The following is an 18,806-nucleotide window of genomic DNA, read 5'->3' on the forward strand; positions in this document are numbered from 1 at the left end:
AGATTCTCCTCCCAATCGTGTTTCCCAATTCTGGCGTCGGCCGATGGAGAATCCCCCCCCCCCTTTCTGGTTCACTAACATCCTTCACGGAAGGAAATCTGCCATCCTTACCCGGTCTGGCCTACATGTGACTCCAGACCCCACAGAAATGCGGTTGACTTGCAAATACCCTCCGAAATGGACCAGTAGTTCAAGGGCAAATAGGGATGGGCAACAAATGCTGAACCTCTCGGCAACTCCCACATCCCACGAGAAGAAGAAAAAGTTCAGCAAAGAAAAAAGCTAAAGAGTTAGGTTAGTGCGGAGGATGAAGCAGGAAAAGGATGTGTTTCACTGCTGGAAAGATACGAGTCTGAGCAAATCACTTCTGCTTTTTGTTATTCAATGTAGATTTATCGAGACATTGATGCTGTTTGTTTGGAAGAAATAAATCCAGATTTCATGCATTGCTCATTTTGAGACTGACTTCAAGTTGTTCGCCTGGAAGTATAGATGTTAGAATATAATTTGCGAATGTTATGGTTGGAATGGGCTGCATGCTACCTGGATGCAAGACAAAAGACCCTGGGCACGCACACCCAGACAGGGGGCTCACTGAATAAAATGTTTGCTGGAAAGTTAGAACCAAAGCTGGTCACGGTTGCTTTTATTATGTGCCCGCAATCTGCGCCCCTTGTATCAAATATTCGTCCACTTGAATTCACCTCAGTGTGAAAGCTGGACAAGAAAGCATCGACGTTACCCCTTTCCATAAATAAAATTACATCATCCTTCACTTCTCCTTTCCTAATCTGAATTGAACCAGATCCTGGCTACGTCACTAGTACGACAGTGCGTCTGTCGCATCCATGTCCTCATTGCACTCAATGCGATGCCAGGATAGAGTCGGACGGTATCCTCCACAGTGTTTCCCCAGCAAGTTGCACCGAGAAGGAATCTCTTCCCACAAGATGTTTGGTGACGGTGACTGAAAGCTGCTCCCCCTCCGGCAGCCCAGTCCATTTACAAATCCGTAAGTTGTTTTTGGCAATTGATTCTTCCCGCCCCTCTCCACACACTGGAACTGCGATGACAGTGATATATATGACACATGTTTTAATTGTTAGCCCGGCAGATCAAAGAAGAGTACCTTAAGCGGGGCTAAAATATTCCATCTCCTTACTTGATTAAATGCTAAAACTCCACTGGTAGAATGGGGAGGTTGGTGCTGTCAGGGTTGAGGTGCGCTGGGTAGCTGTGTGCGCTGCGAGGAGAATGCAGAGAGGCTGCAGGGTGGCTGAGTGGGAAAATACTTGGCAAATGCAAATATAATGTGGGTAAATGTGAGGTTATCCACTTTGGTGGCAAAAACAGGAGGGCAGATTATTATCTGAATGGTGGAAGTTTAGGAAAAGGGGAAGTGCAATGAGACCTGGGTGTGAAGGTGGAATAGTCGCTGAAGGTTGGTATGCAGGTACCTCAGGCAGTGAGGAAAGCTAATGGCACGCTGGCCTTCATAGTGAGAGGATTTGAGTATAGGAGTAGGGACGTGTTGCTGCAGTTATACAGGGCCTTGGTGAGGCCACACCTTTAGTCTGTGTGCAATTTTGGTCTCCTAGTTTGAGAAAGGATATTCTTGCTATTGAGGGGTCTCCAGCGAAGGTTCACAAGACTAATTCCTGGGATGGCAGCACTGACGTATGAAGAAAGACTGGAGCGACTGGGCTTGTACTGTTTAGAAGGATGAGAAGGGATCTCATAAAAATCCTAATGGAACTGGACAGTCTAGATGGGGGAAGAAAGTTCTCGACATTGGGGACGTCCAGAACTGGGGGTCACAGCCTAAGAATAAGGGGTAAACCATTCGGGATTGAGATGAGGAAGAACCTCTTCTCTCAGAGAGTTGTGAATTTGTGGAATTCTCTCCCACTGAAAGCTGTTGGGGCCAGTTTATTGGATATATTCAAGAGGGAGCTGGACGCGGCCCTTGTGGCTTAAGGGATCAAGGGGTTATGGAGAGAAAACAGGAGTGGGATACTGAAATTGCATGATCAGCCATGATCAAGTTGAATGGTGGTGCAGGTTCAAAGGGCCGAATGGCCTTCTCCTGCACCTATTTTCTATGAAAATGAGTAGCGAATGGCATATTTCTTTGCATATTTGATTTTAAATGTAACTTAAAGAAACCAATGGCGGGATTCTCCGGGTATCCGGCAGGCGGGGCGTACCGGCGCCAAAGAGTGACGTGAACCACTCCAGCGTCGGGCATCCTCCGCACCTTCGGGGGCTAGGCCGGCGCTGGAGTGATTGGTGCCACGCCACCCGGTGCCGAAGGGCCTCCGCGGCCGCCGCGAGTTGGCGCATGCGCAGGAGCGCCGGAACCGCTGCCGTGGTTCCTGCGCATGCGCAGGGGGTTTCTTCTCCGCGCCGGCCATGGCGGAGCTTTACACAGGCCGACGCGGAGGGAAAGAGTGCCCCCACGGCAGAGGCCCCGCCCGCAGATCGGTGGGTCCCGATCGCGGGCCAGACCACTGTGAGGCGCGCCCCCCCCCACCCCCACAAGGGCCGGATCCCCCCCCCCCCCCCCCCCCCCACTGAGGACTCCGCAGGCCATCCTCAGAGCCAGGTCCCGGAACTGGTCGAATCCTCGCCGGCGGGACTGGCTGAAAACGGGCGGCCGCTTGAATCGCCCGGGGGGGGGGGGGGGGCACTGCCAACGGCCTCCGACCGGCGCGGCGCAATCCCCGCCCCCGCCAAAAAAAACGGCGCCGTAGAATTCGGTAGCCGGCGTCGGAGTGGCGTGGCGGGATTCATGCCGCGCCCCGGCGATTCTCCGACCCAGCGGGGGGGTCGGAGAATCCCACCCCAAGTGTTTGCATTTATATGGCACCGGTTGTAACATTGGGACATTGTAAAGGATTTTAAAGCTGGTTAAGTATATTTTTGATACTGCCATACAGTGGGGAACCAATTTTCACCCAGCAAATTTGGGCAAACAATGTAATGATGACCAAATAATCTGTGTCAGGGATTGTTTAAGAGGAAAATTGACCAGGATACTATTGAGAACTCCCCAGTTCCTCTTTCAAATATTGCCCTGGTATCTCTCATGTCCACCGGAGAGTATAGATAGGGCTCGGTTTAGTATTTCATCTGAAAGCCGTATTCGCATCAGCACTTCCTCCTCCACTCGAGCGCCAACCTCGAGTATTTGGTCAGATCTCTAGAGCGAGGCTGGAAACCACAAACTTTCGCAAACCTCCTGAGCTGAGCTGGCTAACTAGCTAATACCACCAATTAATCTTAGCGCTGCAGAAGGGACTGCGCTCACAGTTCTGAAATTAATTCTTCTCAATTGCCAACAGGTTTCTGGTGCAAAGAAGACACGAAAGATGAAGACCCCGGACATTGAGTTCCTGAATTTTGACCCAGTGACAGTGAAGGAATGGCGGGCGATATGTTTCCAAGACAGGACGGTGTGGAGCAGGTAGGGGAACTTGCCCTTGGCGGTGTTTCCAAGCGTCCGCTGCCCTGGTCCTTCGAGGTGGTGGAGGTCACAGGTTTGGAAGGTGCTGTCGAAGGAGACTTGAGGCTAGTTTCTGTCATTCATCCTGCAGATGTCACACACCGTAGCCACAATATGATGGAGAGGCATCTATTTCACTTTCTTACTTAATTTGTGGGACATGGGGCATCGCTGGCAAGGCCAACATTTGTTGGCCCTGAGAAGATGGCGCCAAGCTGCCTTCCTGAACCGCTGCGATCATTAACCTGCTGTGCTGTCATTCTGAAATCCCCTATCAGGCTTGGCACAATGGGGGACACATAGGTCCTCACATCAACTCTTCAGTTAATGCTGCTCTGTAATTTGAAAACAGCTATCCTAGATGATGGAGACCATGTTGGCTAATTTGAGTGGAATGTCCAATAATAATTGACGATCACTTACTGATTAAACCAAGTTTCTCAAACCAGAGTAACTACATGTAATCTGAACATCGGTGTACTGGGCGATTAACCGATGTTATAAAATCCCTGCAGCGCAGAAGGAGGCCATTCGGCCCATCGAGTCTGCACTGACCCTCTGAAAGAGCATTCTACCGAGGCCCACTCCCCCGCCCTATACACGCAACTCCAGCGCATTGATCATGGCCAATCCACCTAACCTGCACATCTTTGGACTGTGGGAGGAAACCAGAGCATCCGGAGGAAACCCACGCACACACGGGGAGAACGTGCAAACCCCACCCAGGGCCGGAATTGAACCCGGGTCCCTGGTGCTGTGAGGTGGCAGTGTTGAGAAAAAAAATGAAAATCGCTTATTGTCACAAGTCGGCTTCAAATTAAGTTACTATGAAAAGCCCCTAGTCGCCACATTCCGGCACCTATTCGGGGAGGCTGGGGCGGGAACCACTGTGCAACTGTGCCGCCATGAGACACACATTAACAGATCAACCAGCAACCACCCAACATTCAGTTATTTGCAGTGCAACTTAGAGATGAGGAGGGGGAGAGAGAGAGAAAGGTGGGTGACATTCAGGGAGATCCTCCCAGATCCAGACAGCTGTGGCCATCAATTGTGGAATGATTAAAATCGGGAATGAATTAGAGGCGAGAATTGGAGCTGATGCCTTGGTGGGATGTAGGGCCGGCGGGGAGGGGGGGGGGGGGGGGGCGCGGGGGGAGAGATTGGAGAGACAGGGAAGGGCAAAGGCTTCGGAAGGATTTGAGAGCAAGGGTGGCAATTTCAACATTAAAGCAAAATATTGCAGATTGTGGTAAGCGGAAAGGGAAACAACAATTGTCGTGAGTGCTGAGCAGGTCGGACCCCATCTCTAGAAATGTGTGAACATTTTGGAGTGATGACTTTTAGTCAGAACTGGAAAAGCTTGGCTTGGAGTGGGTGGGGTGGGATGTGGGGTGGATGGGGGGTGGTTAGTAAAGAACAAAACGGAAGGTCTATGATAGGGTTGAGGGCAGGTATGATTAAATGACAAGCGGGGTTGAAATGTGAAGGAGGAAAAGGAAATCAAGAGGGGGCATCGCAGAATCAACACCCAAAATTGCTGCCCGAAAGTCTAGGGGCTGTGGTTATTGTTGATAAGATTCAAGCCAGTTGGTGAAAATACAAAGACACAGAGCTCTGCTTCGTAGTCTGCTACAAATTAGGGCGGACAGCACCTGCTGTGCTGTCATTCTGAAATCCCCTATCAGGCTTGGCACAATGGGGGACACATAGGTCCTCACATCAACTCTTCAGTTAATGCTGCTCTGTAATTTGAAAACAGCTATCCTAGATGATGGAGACCATGTTGGCTAATTTGAGTGGAATGTCCAATAATAATTGACGATCACTTACTGATTAAACCAAGTTTCTCAAACCAGAGTAACTACATGTAATCTGAACATCGGTGTACTGGGCGATTAACCGATGTTATAAAATCCCTGCAGCGCAGAAGGAGGCCATTCGGCCCATCGAGTCTACACTGACCCTCTGAAAGAGCATTCTACCGAGGCCCACTCCCCCGCCCTATACACGTCACTCCAGCGCATTGATCATGGCCAATCCACCGAACCTGCACATCTTTGGACTGTGGGAGGAAACCAGTGCACCCGGAGGAAACGCACGCACACACGGGGAGAACGTGCAAACCCCACCCAGGGCCGGAATTGAACCCGGGTCCCTGGTGCTGTGAGCTGGCAGTGTTGGAAAAAAAAAATTAAATCGCTTATTGTCACAAGTAGGCTTCAAATGAAGCTACTGTGAAAAGCCCCTAGTCGCCACATTCCGGCACCTGTTCGGGGAGGCTGGTACGGGAACCACTGTGCAACTGTGCCGCCATGAGACACACATTAACAGATCAACCAGCAACCACCCAACATTCAGTTATTTGCAGTGCAACTTAGAGATGAGGAGGGGGGGAGAGAGAGAAAGGTGGATGACATTCAGGGAGATCCTCCCAGATCCAGACAGCTGTGGCCATCAATTGTGGAATGATTAAAATCGGGAATGAATTAGAGGCGAGAATTGGAGCTGATGCCTTGGTGGGATGTAGGGCCGTGCGGGGGGAGGGGGGGAGATTGGAGAGACAGGGAGGGGCAAAGGCTTCGGAAGGATTTGAGAGCAAGGGTGGCAATTTTAACATCAATGCAAAATATTGCGGATTGTGGTAAGCGGAAAGGGAAACAACAATTGTCGTGAGTGCTGAGCAGGTCGGACCCCATCTCTAGAAATGTGTGAACATTTTGGAGTGATGACTTTTAGTCAGAACTGGAAAAGCTTGGCTTGGAGTGGGTGGGGTGGGGGGTGGGTGCGGGGGAGGGGGGGGGGCGGGGGGGGGGTTGGGGGTGGTTAGTAAAGAACAAAACGGAAGGTCTATGATAGGGTTGAGGGCAGGTATGATTAAATGACAAAAGGGGTTGAAATGTGAAGGAGGAAAAGGAAATCAAGAGGGGGCATTGCAGAATCAACACCCAAAATTGATGCCCGAAAGTCTAGGGGCTGTGGTTATTGTTGATAAGATTCAAGCCAGTTGGTGAAGTCAATACAAAGACACAGAGCTCTGCTTCGTAGAGAGAATTGACTTTGTTCAGCCTTGCAGCTCTCGGCGTGCCCAGTGTCCCAGTTGTCCCCGAGTTATACTCTTTTAATATAAATTTAGAGTACCCAATTCATTTTCTTTCCAATTAAGGGGCAATTTAGCGTGGCCAATCCACCTACCCTGCACATCTTTGGGTTGTGGGGGGTGAGACCCACGCAAACACGGGGAGAACGTGCAAACTCCACACGGACGGTGAACTGCGGCCCGAATCGAACATGGATCTTTGGCCCCGTAAGGCAGCAGTGCTAACCACAGCGCCATCATGTCACCCGTTACACTCTTTTGAATCAAACAAGTATAAATAAACCAAAAATAACCGGGGGGGGTTGGGGGAGCAGTTAAGAGTCAATCACATTGCTGTGTGTCTGGAGTCACATGTAGGCCAGACCAGATAAGGATGGCAGATTTCTTTCCCTAAAGGATATTAGTGTACCAGATGGGTTTTTACAAAAATCAACCTGGGATAGAGTGCAAGGCTTGTTCATTGACCGTTACAGATGGACCCAAAGAGAGAGCTTTCTTTGAACGGACATTGTGAGAAAGATTCCATCGTTTTGCTCATGACCCCGGCCTACATTGTTGCTCAAAGTTGCAGCTGATTGCACCCAGAGGAAATCTATTTGCTCGTCTCATTCTGGCTAGTCAGTAAAGGGGAAGCGACGCAACTTTTGGAAGTGTTGCAAACTGAGCGGAAATAACAAAAATATGATTATGTGAGGACCTGATAAGAATCATTGAGGGTGTCTTCACGTACCATCACACAGCGATGGTAACAATGAACATAGTAGTCCAGTTTAATGCTCTGGGGGCATGGGTTCAAATCCCACAATGGCTGTTGGTGAAATTTTAATTTGATTAATAAAGTTAGTCTCAGTTACGGTGACCATCAATAGTTGTCATTAAAAACCCATTTAGTTCACTAATGTGCTTTGGAGAAGGAAACCTGCCACCCTTACCTGGTCTGGCCTCTGTGCAACTGGCACGCACAGTAGCAGCCGTGTGTACCATCTACAAGGTGCACCGCAAGAACTCACCAAGGCTCCTTAAGCGGCACCTTCCAAACCCACAACCGCCTCCATCGAGAAGGACAAGAACATGGGGACACCACTACATCCCCGGAGACACTCGCCACCCTGCCTTGGAAATATATCAGCCCTTACTTCGCTGTCGCTGGGTCAAAATCCTGGAACTCCCTCCCTAACAGCACAGTGGGTGTACCTACACCACAGGGACTGCAGCTTTTCCTGCAGCTCACCACCACCTTCTCAAGGGCAATTAGGGATGGGCAACAAATGCTGGCCTAGCCCAGCGACGCCCACATCCCGTGAAAGAACAAATTTTGAAAAACAAGTTTCACGCTATACGTTTCTCTTCTTAAAGCCGGTCTATCCTGTTATTTCGTTTTGTGCCTTGGCCCGGAGAATTGCCGGGTCCAAGGCCGCGCATGTGCACAGAGGTGGCCTTCAGCGCCCGTGCCGTGCTACATGGCGAAGGCCGCTCGCGGACCCGGCCCGGAAATAGTGCCCCCCATTTGGCCGGCCCGTGCGCTCCGGACAGCCCCCCCACCCCCCACACAGTGCCCCACAGCCCCTGATAAAGTCCCCCCTTGCCCGCAGATCGGTCCTCCCTGACTGTGGCAGCGCTGGGCTGAGTCCGCAGCCGCCACGCTGAGTTCCCGACAGATGAGACCATGGGAGACCCACGTCGTGGGGAACTCGGCTGGTCGGGGGCGAAGCATCGGTGGGGGGGGGGGGGGGGAGGGGGGGGCGGGCCTCGGGCAATGTCCTGAGGCCGTCGATTCGCCGCTTTGGAGGGGGCAGAGCATCGCGAAACGGCGCCGCCCCTGATTCCGTCGGCAACTTTGATTGTCCCGCCGATCGCCGAACGCGATTTCGGTGTCGGTGACGGTTGTAACCAGCCCCTTAGCAGTGCCAGGTGGGGCCAGCAGTGACAGGGTGCCACCCGGCCCAGAGGGCAAGCACCTGGGGTCTCCGATCCCCCCGGGGGACCCCCATGACTGCCATTCCGTCTGGACCGGCACTCAGCAGGGCTCGCCCGAGATGTCCAAGGTGCAGGGGGTTAGATCCCACACTTCGGGTAGATCGTGGGAGTTGCAGCCCCCCCCCCCCCCCCCGCTGCGGGTCCCCGGTGGCACAGGCTGAACAAGCAGAAAACCCAGTGACATGGACAGGACCAGAAGATCCCGCCAACAGCCATTGCTTCCGCCGCAAAACGCACCACGGTGGGGGGGGGGGGGGGGGGGGGGGGGGGGGGGGGGGTGGAGGGGGGGGGGGCAGAAATTCCCACCCGAAATGTTTAAAAGTGTCTTTTGAAATTCCATGTACACATTATCTGAGAGCAACGGAAAACTGACTAACATTGCAAACGGCACGTTTCACCAACCAAGTGACATCCTCAAAATTGTATTGGTCGAACTGTTGGTTAAAATAGCACCGGTCAACATCCTTCCTTTTCCCGCACAGTTCTGCATTTCAGCAACAGGAATGTAAATGAGCAAAAAACCCAGCAAAGGATTTATTTTGTCCGCGATTTGCAAATGCCCTGATTTTACAGAATCTCAGCGAGCCAGCTTCCTTCAGTCCCAGGGGGAAGGCTCCGCACAAGACACGGGTTGAGAGATTAAGACGGGGGAAAAGCCTTGGGCAGAATGAGATTTCTCGACTGGGCAAACCTCCTGGGTAAGTATTTGATGCTGAACTCCAATATCTATTGCTTGATGTGGAAAATGTTTGCAATGCAATCGGCGGTTCTTAACACAGAATTTACAGTGCCATTCGGCCCATCGAGTCTGCACCGGCCCTTGGAAAGAGCACTCCACTTAAGCCCACCCCAACCCCGTAACCCAACCTTACCTTTTTGGACACAAAAGGACAATTTATCAGGTGGCCAATCCACCGAACCTGCACATCTTTGGATGTGGGAGGAAACCGGAGCACCCGGAGGAAACCCACGCAGACACGGGGAGAAGGTGCAGACTCCGCACAGACAGTGTCCCAAGCCGGGAATCGAACTTGGGACTCTGGCGCTGTGAAGCAACAGTGCTAACCACTGTGCTACCGTGCCGCCCGCATAGAATAAATAAAAACAATTACATGTGTCGGGAGCACAATTTAAACTCTAATTCAAGAAAAGCTACAGCACTAGAAGGACAACGTTAATGTCTCTCCTTACACAGGTAAATGTGTAAAAACGGTTATAAAAATGGTCACGCATTATACTATGCATCAACTCGTACATACATAGGTAATCATTCCAAACTCACCATGAAGCACAAGACAATGTCCGGTCTTCATCTTTCGTGTCTTCTTTGCACCAGAAACCTGTTGGCAATTGAGAAGAATTAATTTCAGAACTGTGAGCGCAGTCCCTTCTGCAGCGCTAAGATTAATTGGTGGTATTAGCTAGTTAGCCAGCTCAGCTCAGGAGGTTTGCGAAAGTTTGTGGCTTCCAGCCTCGTTCTAGAGATCTGACCAAATACTCGAGGTTGGCGCTCGAGTGGAGGAGGAAGTGCTGATGCGTGTAGGGCCTTTCAGATGAAATACTAAACCGAGCCCTATCTATACTCTCCGGTGGACATGAGAGATACCAGGGCAATATTTGAAAGAGGAACATGGGAGTTCTCAATAGTATCCTGGCCAATTTTCCTCTTAAACAATCCCTGACACAGATTATTTGGTCATCATTACATTGTTTGCCCAAATTTGCTGGGTGAAAATTGGTTCCCCACTGTATGGCAGTATCAAAAATATACTTAACCAGCTTTAAAATCCTTTACAATGTCCCAATGTTACAACTGATGCCATATAAATGCAAACATTTGGGGTGGGATTCTCCGACCCCCCGCTGGGTCGGAGAATCGCCGGGGCGCGGCATGAATCCCGCCACGCCACTCCGACGCCGGCTACCGAATTCCACGGCGCCGTTTTTTTGAGGCGGTCTTTAAGTGGCGCAGGAACCCTGCGAGGTGCGTGAACGACCGGGATGGCGTCCGGTTTGAGGCGAATTTTGTATGTGTATGGCAATGTTCCCATGCCTTCAAATGCCTCCTGGTTGTGAGCGAGGAGCGATTGGAGATTTGCGTTGAACTCAGCATCCGGGAAATCAGATGTGTCGTCTGGAGAGAGAGACAGAATTCGCTGTACAAGGTGGAGAGCCTTGCATGCCTGTGCGCCCAGCAAGGAATCCTTCGATGAGCCAACTATTTCAAACGAGAGTGTGGCCGTGTGCGGTTTGTGTGTCACCTGGAGCTAGCAGGATCCCATGGCCGGGATAACGTTCCCGTTGTAGTCGACCATCTTGCACCGGGATGGCTGGATAGGTGGTTTGACCTTCATGGTATGGAATGCTGAATATGCTATGAGGTTGGCGGACGAGCCAGTGTCCAGGCGGAAAGTGATCTGCGATCGGTTGACCGTCAGGGTGGCACTCCATTCATCGGCCGGATTGATGGTGTTGACCCTGTTCACATCAATGACCGCAACCCGGAAGGCATCTTGGTCATCTGTGTCGTTGGGCTGGATGTCCTGATGTGTGGGCTGGACGGTCCTCACGTGTCTGCGAGGTTGTCGGAGATGTGTAGGATCCATCGGTTGAACCGCTCGACAATAGGCAGCGTAGTGGCCCATCTTGCCACAGTGTAGGCATTGTCGTTTTTTTACAGGACATTGCCCTTTTAAATGTGCAGCTCCACAGTTGCCGCACGTCATGACGTCACTGCGTTCGTTACGCCACTGCGCATGCGCAGTTCGGTCTTGCATCGGGCGCGCCTGCGCAGTGCGTCCCTCAATGTTGCCGTTGGTTTTGGCGCGCAGAAGCACGGGAGACCTCGAAAAGCGCGCGAAACGGCCGCCCTCGTCCAGGCCGCGGGCCGGGAGATACTCGATTGCCTGGATGCGTTCGGCCTCGTGGGCGGCCTGGCTTGCCGATTCGATCGCTTGGTCCCCCCTCCGTGCCGATTCGGTCGCCTGAAATTGGGCAAAGCGGCTGGTCGCATTTTCATGGAGGACACAGGCTTCCACCGCAGATGCTAAGGTCAGGCCTTTAGTTTTAAGAAGCTGCTGGCGTAGGCCACTGGAGGCAACACCAAAAACGATCAGGTCCCGGATCATGGACTCTGAGGTGTTGCCGTAACCGCAGGACTGCGCGAGTATGCGGAGGTGCGTCAGAAAGGGTTGAAAGAGTTCATCCTTACCTTGCAGGCGTTGCTGAAAGATATACCTCTCAAAGCTTTCATTTACCTCAACGTTGAAGTGCTGGTCGAGCTTGAGGAGGACCGTGTCATATTTGGATTGGTTCTCGCCTTCCGCGAACACCAATGAGTTGTGTACATCGATGGAGTGCTGACCTGCGGTAGTGAGGAGCATCGCAATCTTTGTTTCGTCCGAGGCACCCTGTTTTTCGTTGGCTCGCATGAACAGTTCAAATCGCTGCTTGAAGAGTTTCCAATTGGTGCCCAGGTTCCCAGCGACTTGCAACGGCTGCGGTTTGTTGGTGAAGCCCATGGCTCAGGATGGCAGGTTTGCCGGCAGGTATCGATCCACTCACTTGGTACCATGTGGTGTTGGGTGTTCTGAGGTACAGATGAACCAACACGGTTGCATTTGGTACAACGCTGTTTTATTCCAACTTTCTATTTACAGATCTGTCTTGATACTCTGCACGTGGTGACTCCCTGAGTGTGTTGTTAATCAGGTCCTGTCTTTGTCCTGGTCTCTAGATGGACTGACCACCAGGTGTTGTGTTTCTTGTCTTATACTGTCTCTGTCCTTGTCTGTGATTGGCTGTCGTGTTATGTGTGCTAATTTGTCTGTTGGTCTGTCTATCATGATGTGTGTGTTTGAATATCATGACACAGGAGTAGGCCATTTGGCCCTTTGAACCTGCACCACCATTCAACCTGATCGTGGCTGATCATGCAATTTCAGTATCCCACTCCTGTTTTCTCTCCATAACCCCTTGATCCCTTAAGCCACAAGGGCCGCGTCCAGCTCCCTCTTGGATATATCCAATAAACTGGCCCCAACAGCTTTCAGTGGGAGAGAATTCCACAAATTCACAACTCTCTGAGAGAAGAGGTTCTTCCTCATCTCAATCCCGAATGGCTTACCCCTTATTCTTAGGCTGTGACCCCCAGTTCTGGACATCCCCAACGTCGAGAACATTCTTCCCCATCTAGACTGTCCAGTTCCATTAGGATTTTTATGAGATCCCTTCTCATCCTTCTAAACAGTACAAGCCCAGTCGCTCCAGTCTTTCTTCATACGTCAGTGCTGCCATCCCAGGAATTAGTCTGGTGAACCTTCGCTGGAGACCCCCCAATAGCAAGAATATCCTTTCTCAAACTAGGAGACCAAAATTGCACACATACTCAAGGTGTGGCCTCACCAAGGCCCTGTATAACTGCAGCAAGGCGTCCCTACTCCTATACTCAAATCCTCTCACTATGAAGGCCAGCGTGCCATTAGCTTTCCTCACTGCCTGAGGTACCTGCATACCAACCTTCAGCGACTGTTCCACCTTCACACCCAGGTCTCATTGCACTTCCCCTTTTCCGAAACTTCCACCATTCAGATAATAATCTGCCCTCCTGTTTTTGCCGCCAAAGTGGATAACCTCACATTTACCCACATTATATTTGCATTTGCCAAGTATTTTCCCACTCAGCCACCCTGCAGCCTCTCTGCATTCTCCTCACAGCACACACAGCTACCCAGCGCACCTCAACCCTGACAGCACCAACCTCCCCATTCTACCAGTGGAGTTTTAGCATTTAATCAAGTAAGGAGATGGAATATTTTAGCCCCGCTTAAGGTACTCTTCTTTGATCTGCCGGGCTAACAATTAAAACATGTGTCATATATATCACTGTCATCGCAGTTCCAGTGTGTGGAGAGGGGCGGGAAGAATCAATTGCCAAAAACAACTTACGGATTTGTAAATGGACTGGGCTGCCGGAGGGGGAGCAGCTTTCAGTCACCGTCACCAAACATCTTGTGGGAAGAGATTCCTTCTCGGTGCAACTTGCTGGGGAAACACTGTGGAGGATACCGTCCGACTCTATCCTGGCATCGCATTGAGTGCAATGAGGACATGGATGCGACAGACGCACAGTCGTACTAGTGACGTAGCCAGGATCTGGTTCAATTCAGATTAGGAAAGGAGAAGTGAAGGATGATGTAATTTTATTTATGGAAAGGGGTAACGTCGATGCTTTCTTGTCCAGCTTTCACACTGAGGTGAATTCAAGTGGACGAATATTTGATACAAGGGGCGCAGATTGCGGGCACATAATAAAAGCAACCGTGACCAGCTTTGGTTCTAACTTTCCAGCAAACATTTTATTCAGTGAGCCCCCTGTCTGGGTGTGCGTGCCCAGGGTCTTTTGTCTTGCATCCAGGTAGCATGCAGCCCATTCCAACCATAACATTCGCAAATTATATTCTAACATCTATACTTCCAGGCGAACAACTTGAAGTCAGTCTCCAAATGAGCAATGCATGAAATCTGGATTTATTTCTTCCAAACAAACAGCATCAATGTCTCGATAAATCTACATTGAATAACAAAAAGCAGAAGTGATTTGCTCTGACTCGTATCTTTCCAGGGGTTTCCACAGAAACCTGGCCACCCCCCCTACTGGCAACGGCCTCCGACCGGCGCGGGGTGATCCCCGCCCCCGCCAAAAAAACGGCGCCGTAGAATTCGGTAGCCGGCGTCGGAGCGGGGGGGTCGGAGAATCCCACCCCAAGTGTTTGCATTTATATGGCACCGGTTGTAACATTGGGACATTGTAAAGGATTTTAAAGCTGGTTAAGTATATTTTTGATACTGCCATACAGTGGGGAACCAATTTTCACCCAGCAAATTTGGGCAAACAATGTAATGATGACCAAATAATCTGTGTCAGGGATTGTTTAAGAGGAAAATTGACCAGGATACTATTGAGAACTCCCCAGTTCCTCTTTCAAATTTTGCCCTGGTATCTCTCATGTCCACCGGAGAGTATAGATAGGGCTCGGTTTAGTATTTCATCTGAAAGGCCGTATTCGCATCAGCACTTCCTCCTCCACTCGAGCGCCAACCTCGAGTATTTGGTCAGATCTCTAGAGCGAGGCTGGAAACCACAAACTTTCACAAACCTCCTGAGCTGAGCTGGCTAACTAGCTAATACCACCAATTAATCTTAGCGCTGCAGAAGGGACTGCGCTCACAGTTCTGAAATTAATTCTTCTCAATTGCCAACAGGTTTCTGGTGCAAAGAAGACACGAAAGATGAAGACCGGACATTGTCTTGTGCTTCATGGTGAGTTTGGAATGATTACCTATGTATGTACGAGTTGATGCATAGTATAATGCGTGACCATTTTTATAACCGTTTTTACACATTGACCTGTGTAAGGAGAGACACTAACGTTGTCCTTCTAGTGCTGTAGCTTTTCTTGAATTAGAGTTTAAATTGTGCTCCCTACACATGTAATTGTTTTTATTTATTCTCTGCGGGCAGTACGGTAGCACAGTGGTTAGCACTGTTGCTTCACAGCGTCAGAGTCCCAAGTTCGATTACCGGTTTGGGTCGCTGTCTGTGTGGAGTCTGCACGTTCTCCCCGTGTCTGCGTGGGGTTCCTCCGGGTGCTCCAGTTTCCTCCCACAAGTCCTGAAAGACGTGCTTGTTAGGTGAATTGGACATTCTGAATTCTCCCTCGGTGTACCCGAACAGGTGCCGGAGTGTGGCGACTAGGGGCTTTTCACAGTAACTTCATTGCAGTGTTAATGTAGGCCGACTTGTGACAATAAGGATTATTATTTATTGCCCATCCCTAATTGTCCTAAACGGAGAAGGTATCGTCTTAAACCGTTGCAGTCCTGGTGTTGATAAAGACACAGTGGTGTGAGGGGGGGGACGGGCGGAGATCCTGAATTTTGACCCAGTGACAGTGAAGGAATGGCGGGCGATATGTTTCCAAGACAGGACGGTGTGGAGCAGGTAGGGGAACTTGCCCTTGGCGGTGTTTCCAAGCGTCCGCTGCCCTGGTCCTTAGAGGTGGTGGAGGTCACAGGTTTGGAAGGTGCTGTCGAAGGAGACTTGAGGCTAGTTTCTGTCATTCATCCTGCAGATGTCACACACCGTAGCCACAATATGATGGAGAGGCATCTATTTCACTTTCTTACTTAATTTGTGGGACATGGGGCATCGCTGGCAAGGCCAACATTTGTTGGCCCTGAGAAGATGGCGCCAAGCTGCCTTCCTGAACTGCTGCGATCATTAACCTGCTGTGCTGTCATTCTGAAATCCCCTATCAGGCTTGGCACAATGGGGGACACATAGGTCCTCACATCAACTCTTCAGTTAATGCTGCTCTGTAATTTGAAAACAGCTATCCTAGATGATGGAGACCATGTTGGCTAATTTGAGTGGAATGTCCAATAATAATTGACGATCACTTACTGATTAAACCAAGTTTCTCAAACCAGAGTAACTACATGTAATCTGAACATCGGTGTACTGGGCGATTAACCGATGTTATAAAATCCCTGCAGCACAGAAGGAGGCCATTCGGCCCATCGAGTCTGCACTGACCCTCTGAAAGAGCATTCTACCGAGGCCCACTCCCCCGCCCTATACACGCAACTCCAGCGCATTGATCATGGCCAATCCACCTAACCTGCACATCTTTGGACTGTGGGAGGAAACCAGAGCATCCGGAGGAAACCCACGCACACACGGGGAGAACGTGCAAACCCCACCCAGGGCCGGAATTGAACCCGGGACCCTGGTGCTGTGAGGTGGCAGTGTTGAGAAAAAAAATGAAAATCGCTTATTGTCACAAGTCGGCTTCAAATTAAGTTACTATGAAAAGCCCCTAGTCGCCACATTCCGGCACCTATTCGAGGAGGCTGGGGCGGGAACCACTGTGCAACTGTGCCGCCATGAAACACACATTAACAGATCAACCAGCAACCACCCAACATTCAGTTATTTGCAGTGCAACTTAGAGATGAGGAGGGGGGGAGAGAGAGAAAGGTGGATGACATTCAGGGAGATCCTCCCAGATCCAGACAGCTGTGGCCATCAATTGTGGAATGATTAAAATCGGGAATGAATTAGAGGCGAGAATTGGAGCTGATGCCTTGGTGGGATGTAGGGCCGGCGGGGAGGGGGGGGGGGGGGGGGGGGGGAGAGATTGGAGAGACAGGGAAGGGCAAAGGCTTCGGAAGGATTTGAGAGCAAGGGTGGCAATTTCAACATTAAAGCAAAATATTGCGGATTGTGGTAAGCGGAAAGGGAAACAACAATTGTCGTGAGTGCTGAGCAGGTCGGACCCCATCTCTGGAAATGTGTGAACATTTTGGAGTGATGACTTTTAGTCAGAACTGGAAAAGCTTGGCTTGGAGTGGGTGGGGTGGGATGTGGGGTGGGTGGGGGGTGGTTAGTAAAGAAGAAAACGGAAGGTCTATGATAGGGTTGAGGGCAGGTATAATTAAATGACAAGCGGGGTTGCAATGTGAAGGAGGAAAAGGAAATCAAGAGGGGGCATCGCAGAATCAACACCCAAAATTGCTGCCCGAAAGTCTAGGGGCTGTGGTTATTGTTGATAAGATTCAAGCCAGTTGGTGAAGTCAATACAAAGACACAGAGCTCTGTTTCGTAGAGAGAATTGACTTTGTTCAGCCTTGCAGCTCTCGGCGTGCCCAGTGTCCCAGTTGTCCCCGAGTTATACTCTTTTAAAAAAAATTTAGAGTACCCAATTCATTTTCTTTCCAATTAAGGGGCAATTTAGCGTGGCCAATCCACCTACCCTGCACATCTTTGGGTTGTGGGGGGGTAAGACCCACGCAGACACGGGGAGAACGTGCGAACTCCACACGGACGGTGAACCGGGGCCCGAATCGAACATGGATTTTTGGCCCCGTAAGGCAGCAGTGCTAACCACAGCGCCATCATGTCACCCGTTACACTCTTTTGAATCAAACAAGTATAAATAAACCAAAAATAACCGGGGGGGGGAGCAGTTAAGAATTAATCACATTGCTGTGTGTCTGGAGTCACACATATGCCAGACCAGATAAGGATGGCAGATTTCTTTCCCTAAAGGATATTAGTGTACCAGATGGGTTTTTACAAAAATCAACCTGGGATAGAGTGCAAGGATTGTTCATTGAACGTTATAGATGGACCCAAAGAGAGAGCTTTCTTTGAACGGACATTGTGAGAAAGATTCCATCGTTTTGCTCATGACCCCGGCCTACATTGTTGCTCAATGTTGCAACTGGTTGCACCCAGAGGAAATCTATTTGCTCGTCTCATTCTGGCTAGTCAGTAAAGGGGAAGCGACGCAACTTTTGGAAGTGTTGCAAACTGAGCGGAAAAAACAAAAATATGACTATGTGAGGACCTGATAAGAATCAGTGAGAGTGTCTTCACGTACCATCACACAGCGATGGTAACAATGAACATAGTAGTCCAGTTTAATGCTCTGGGGGCATGGGTTCAAATCCCACAATGGCTGTTGGTGAAATTTTAATTTGATTAATAAAGTTAGTCTCAGTTACGGTGACCATCAATAGTTGTCATTAAAATCCCATTTAGTTCACTAATGTGCTTTAGAGAAGGAAACCTGCCACCCTTACCTGGTCTGGCCTGTGTGTGACTGGCACACACAGTAGCAGCCGTGTGTAGCATCTACAAGGTGCACCGCAAGAACTCACCAAGGCTCCTTAAGTGGCACCTTCCAAACCCACAACCGCCTCCATCGAGAAGGACAAGAACATGGGGACACCACTACATCCCCGGAGACACTCGCCACCCTGCCTTGGAAATATATCAGCCCTTCCTTCGCTGTCGCTGGGTCAAAATCCTGGAACTCCCTCCCTAACAGCACAGTGGGTGTACCTACACCACAGGGACTGCAGCGTTTCCTGCAGCTCACCACCACCTTCTCAAGGGCAATTAGGGATGGGCAACAAATGCTGGCCTAGCCCAGCGACGCCCACATCCCGTGAAAGAACAAATTTTGAAAAACAGGTTTCACGCTATACGTTGCTCTTCTTAAAGCCGGTCTATCCTGTTATTTTGTTTTGTGCCTTGGTGTCAAGTTGTATTTGATAATGTGATAACCATGTGTCAGCTCGGGCGGGGAAAGTGGTGCGCTGCCCACCGGAAGCACTGCATGATATTCCCGCCAGTTTACAAAATAAACCCGCTGT

The 18,806-nt window shown here is 50.3% G+C and overlaps 1 protein-coding gene across 3 annotated transcripts in view; it reads left to right on the top strand.

Moving 5' to 3' along the window:
- The first annotated feature begins 891 nt into the window (after positions 1-891).
- The window catches only part of LOC140403316 (adhesion G protein-coupled receptor E3-like), an 81,049-nt gene continuing 63,134 nt past the window's right edge, over positions 892-18,806 (top strand). The window contains exons 1-3 of one of the 3 annotated variants that reach the window (XM_072491160.1): positions 892-1,012; positions 3,345-3,466; positions 14,847-14,904. In XM_072491160.1, coding sequence (XP_072347261.1) covers positions 3,425-3,466; positions 14,847-14,904 — 100 coding nt within the window. In that variant the 5' untranslated portion in view covers positions 892-1,012; positions 3,345-3,424. Of the gene's footprint in view, positions 1,013-3,290; positions 3,467-9,094; positions 9,281-14,846; positions 14,905-18,806 lie in introns of those variants that run through there. The other 2 variants (XM_072491161.1, XM_072491162.1) reach the window with 2 other exon arrangements.

Source organism: Scyliorhinus torazame, chromosome 27 (assembly GCF_047496885.1).
Source record: "Scyliorhinus torazame isolate Kashiwa2021f chromosome 27, sScyTor2.1, whole genome shotgun sequence".
Lineage (NCBI taxonomy): Eukaryota > Metazoa > Chordata > Chondrichthyes > Carcharhiniformes > Scyliorhinidae > Scyliorhinus > Scyliorhinus torazame.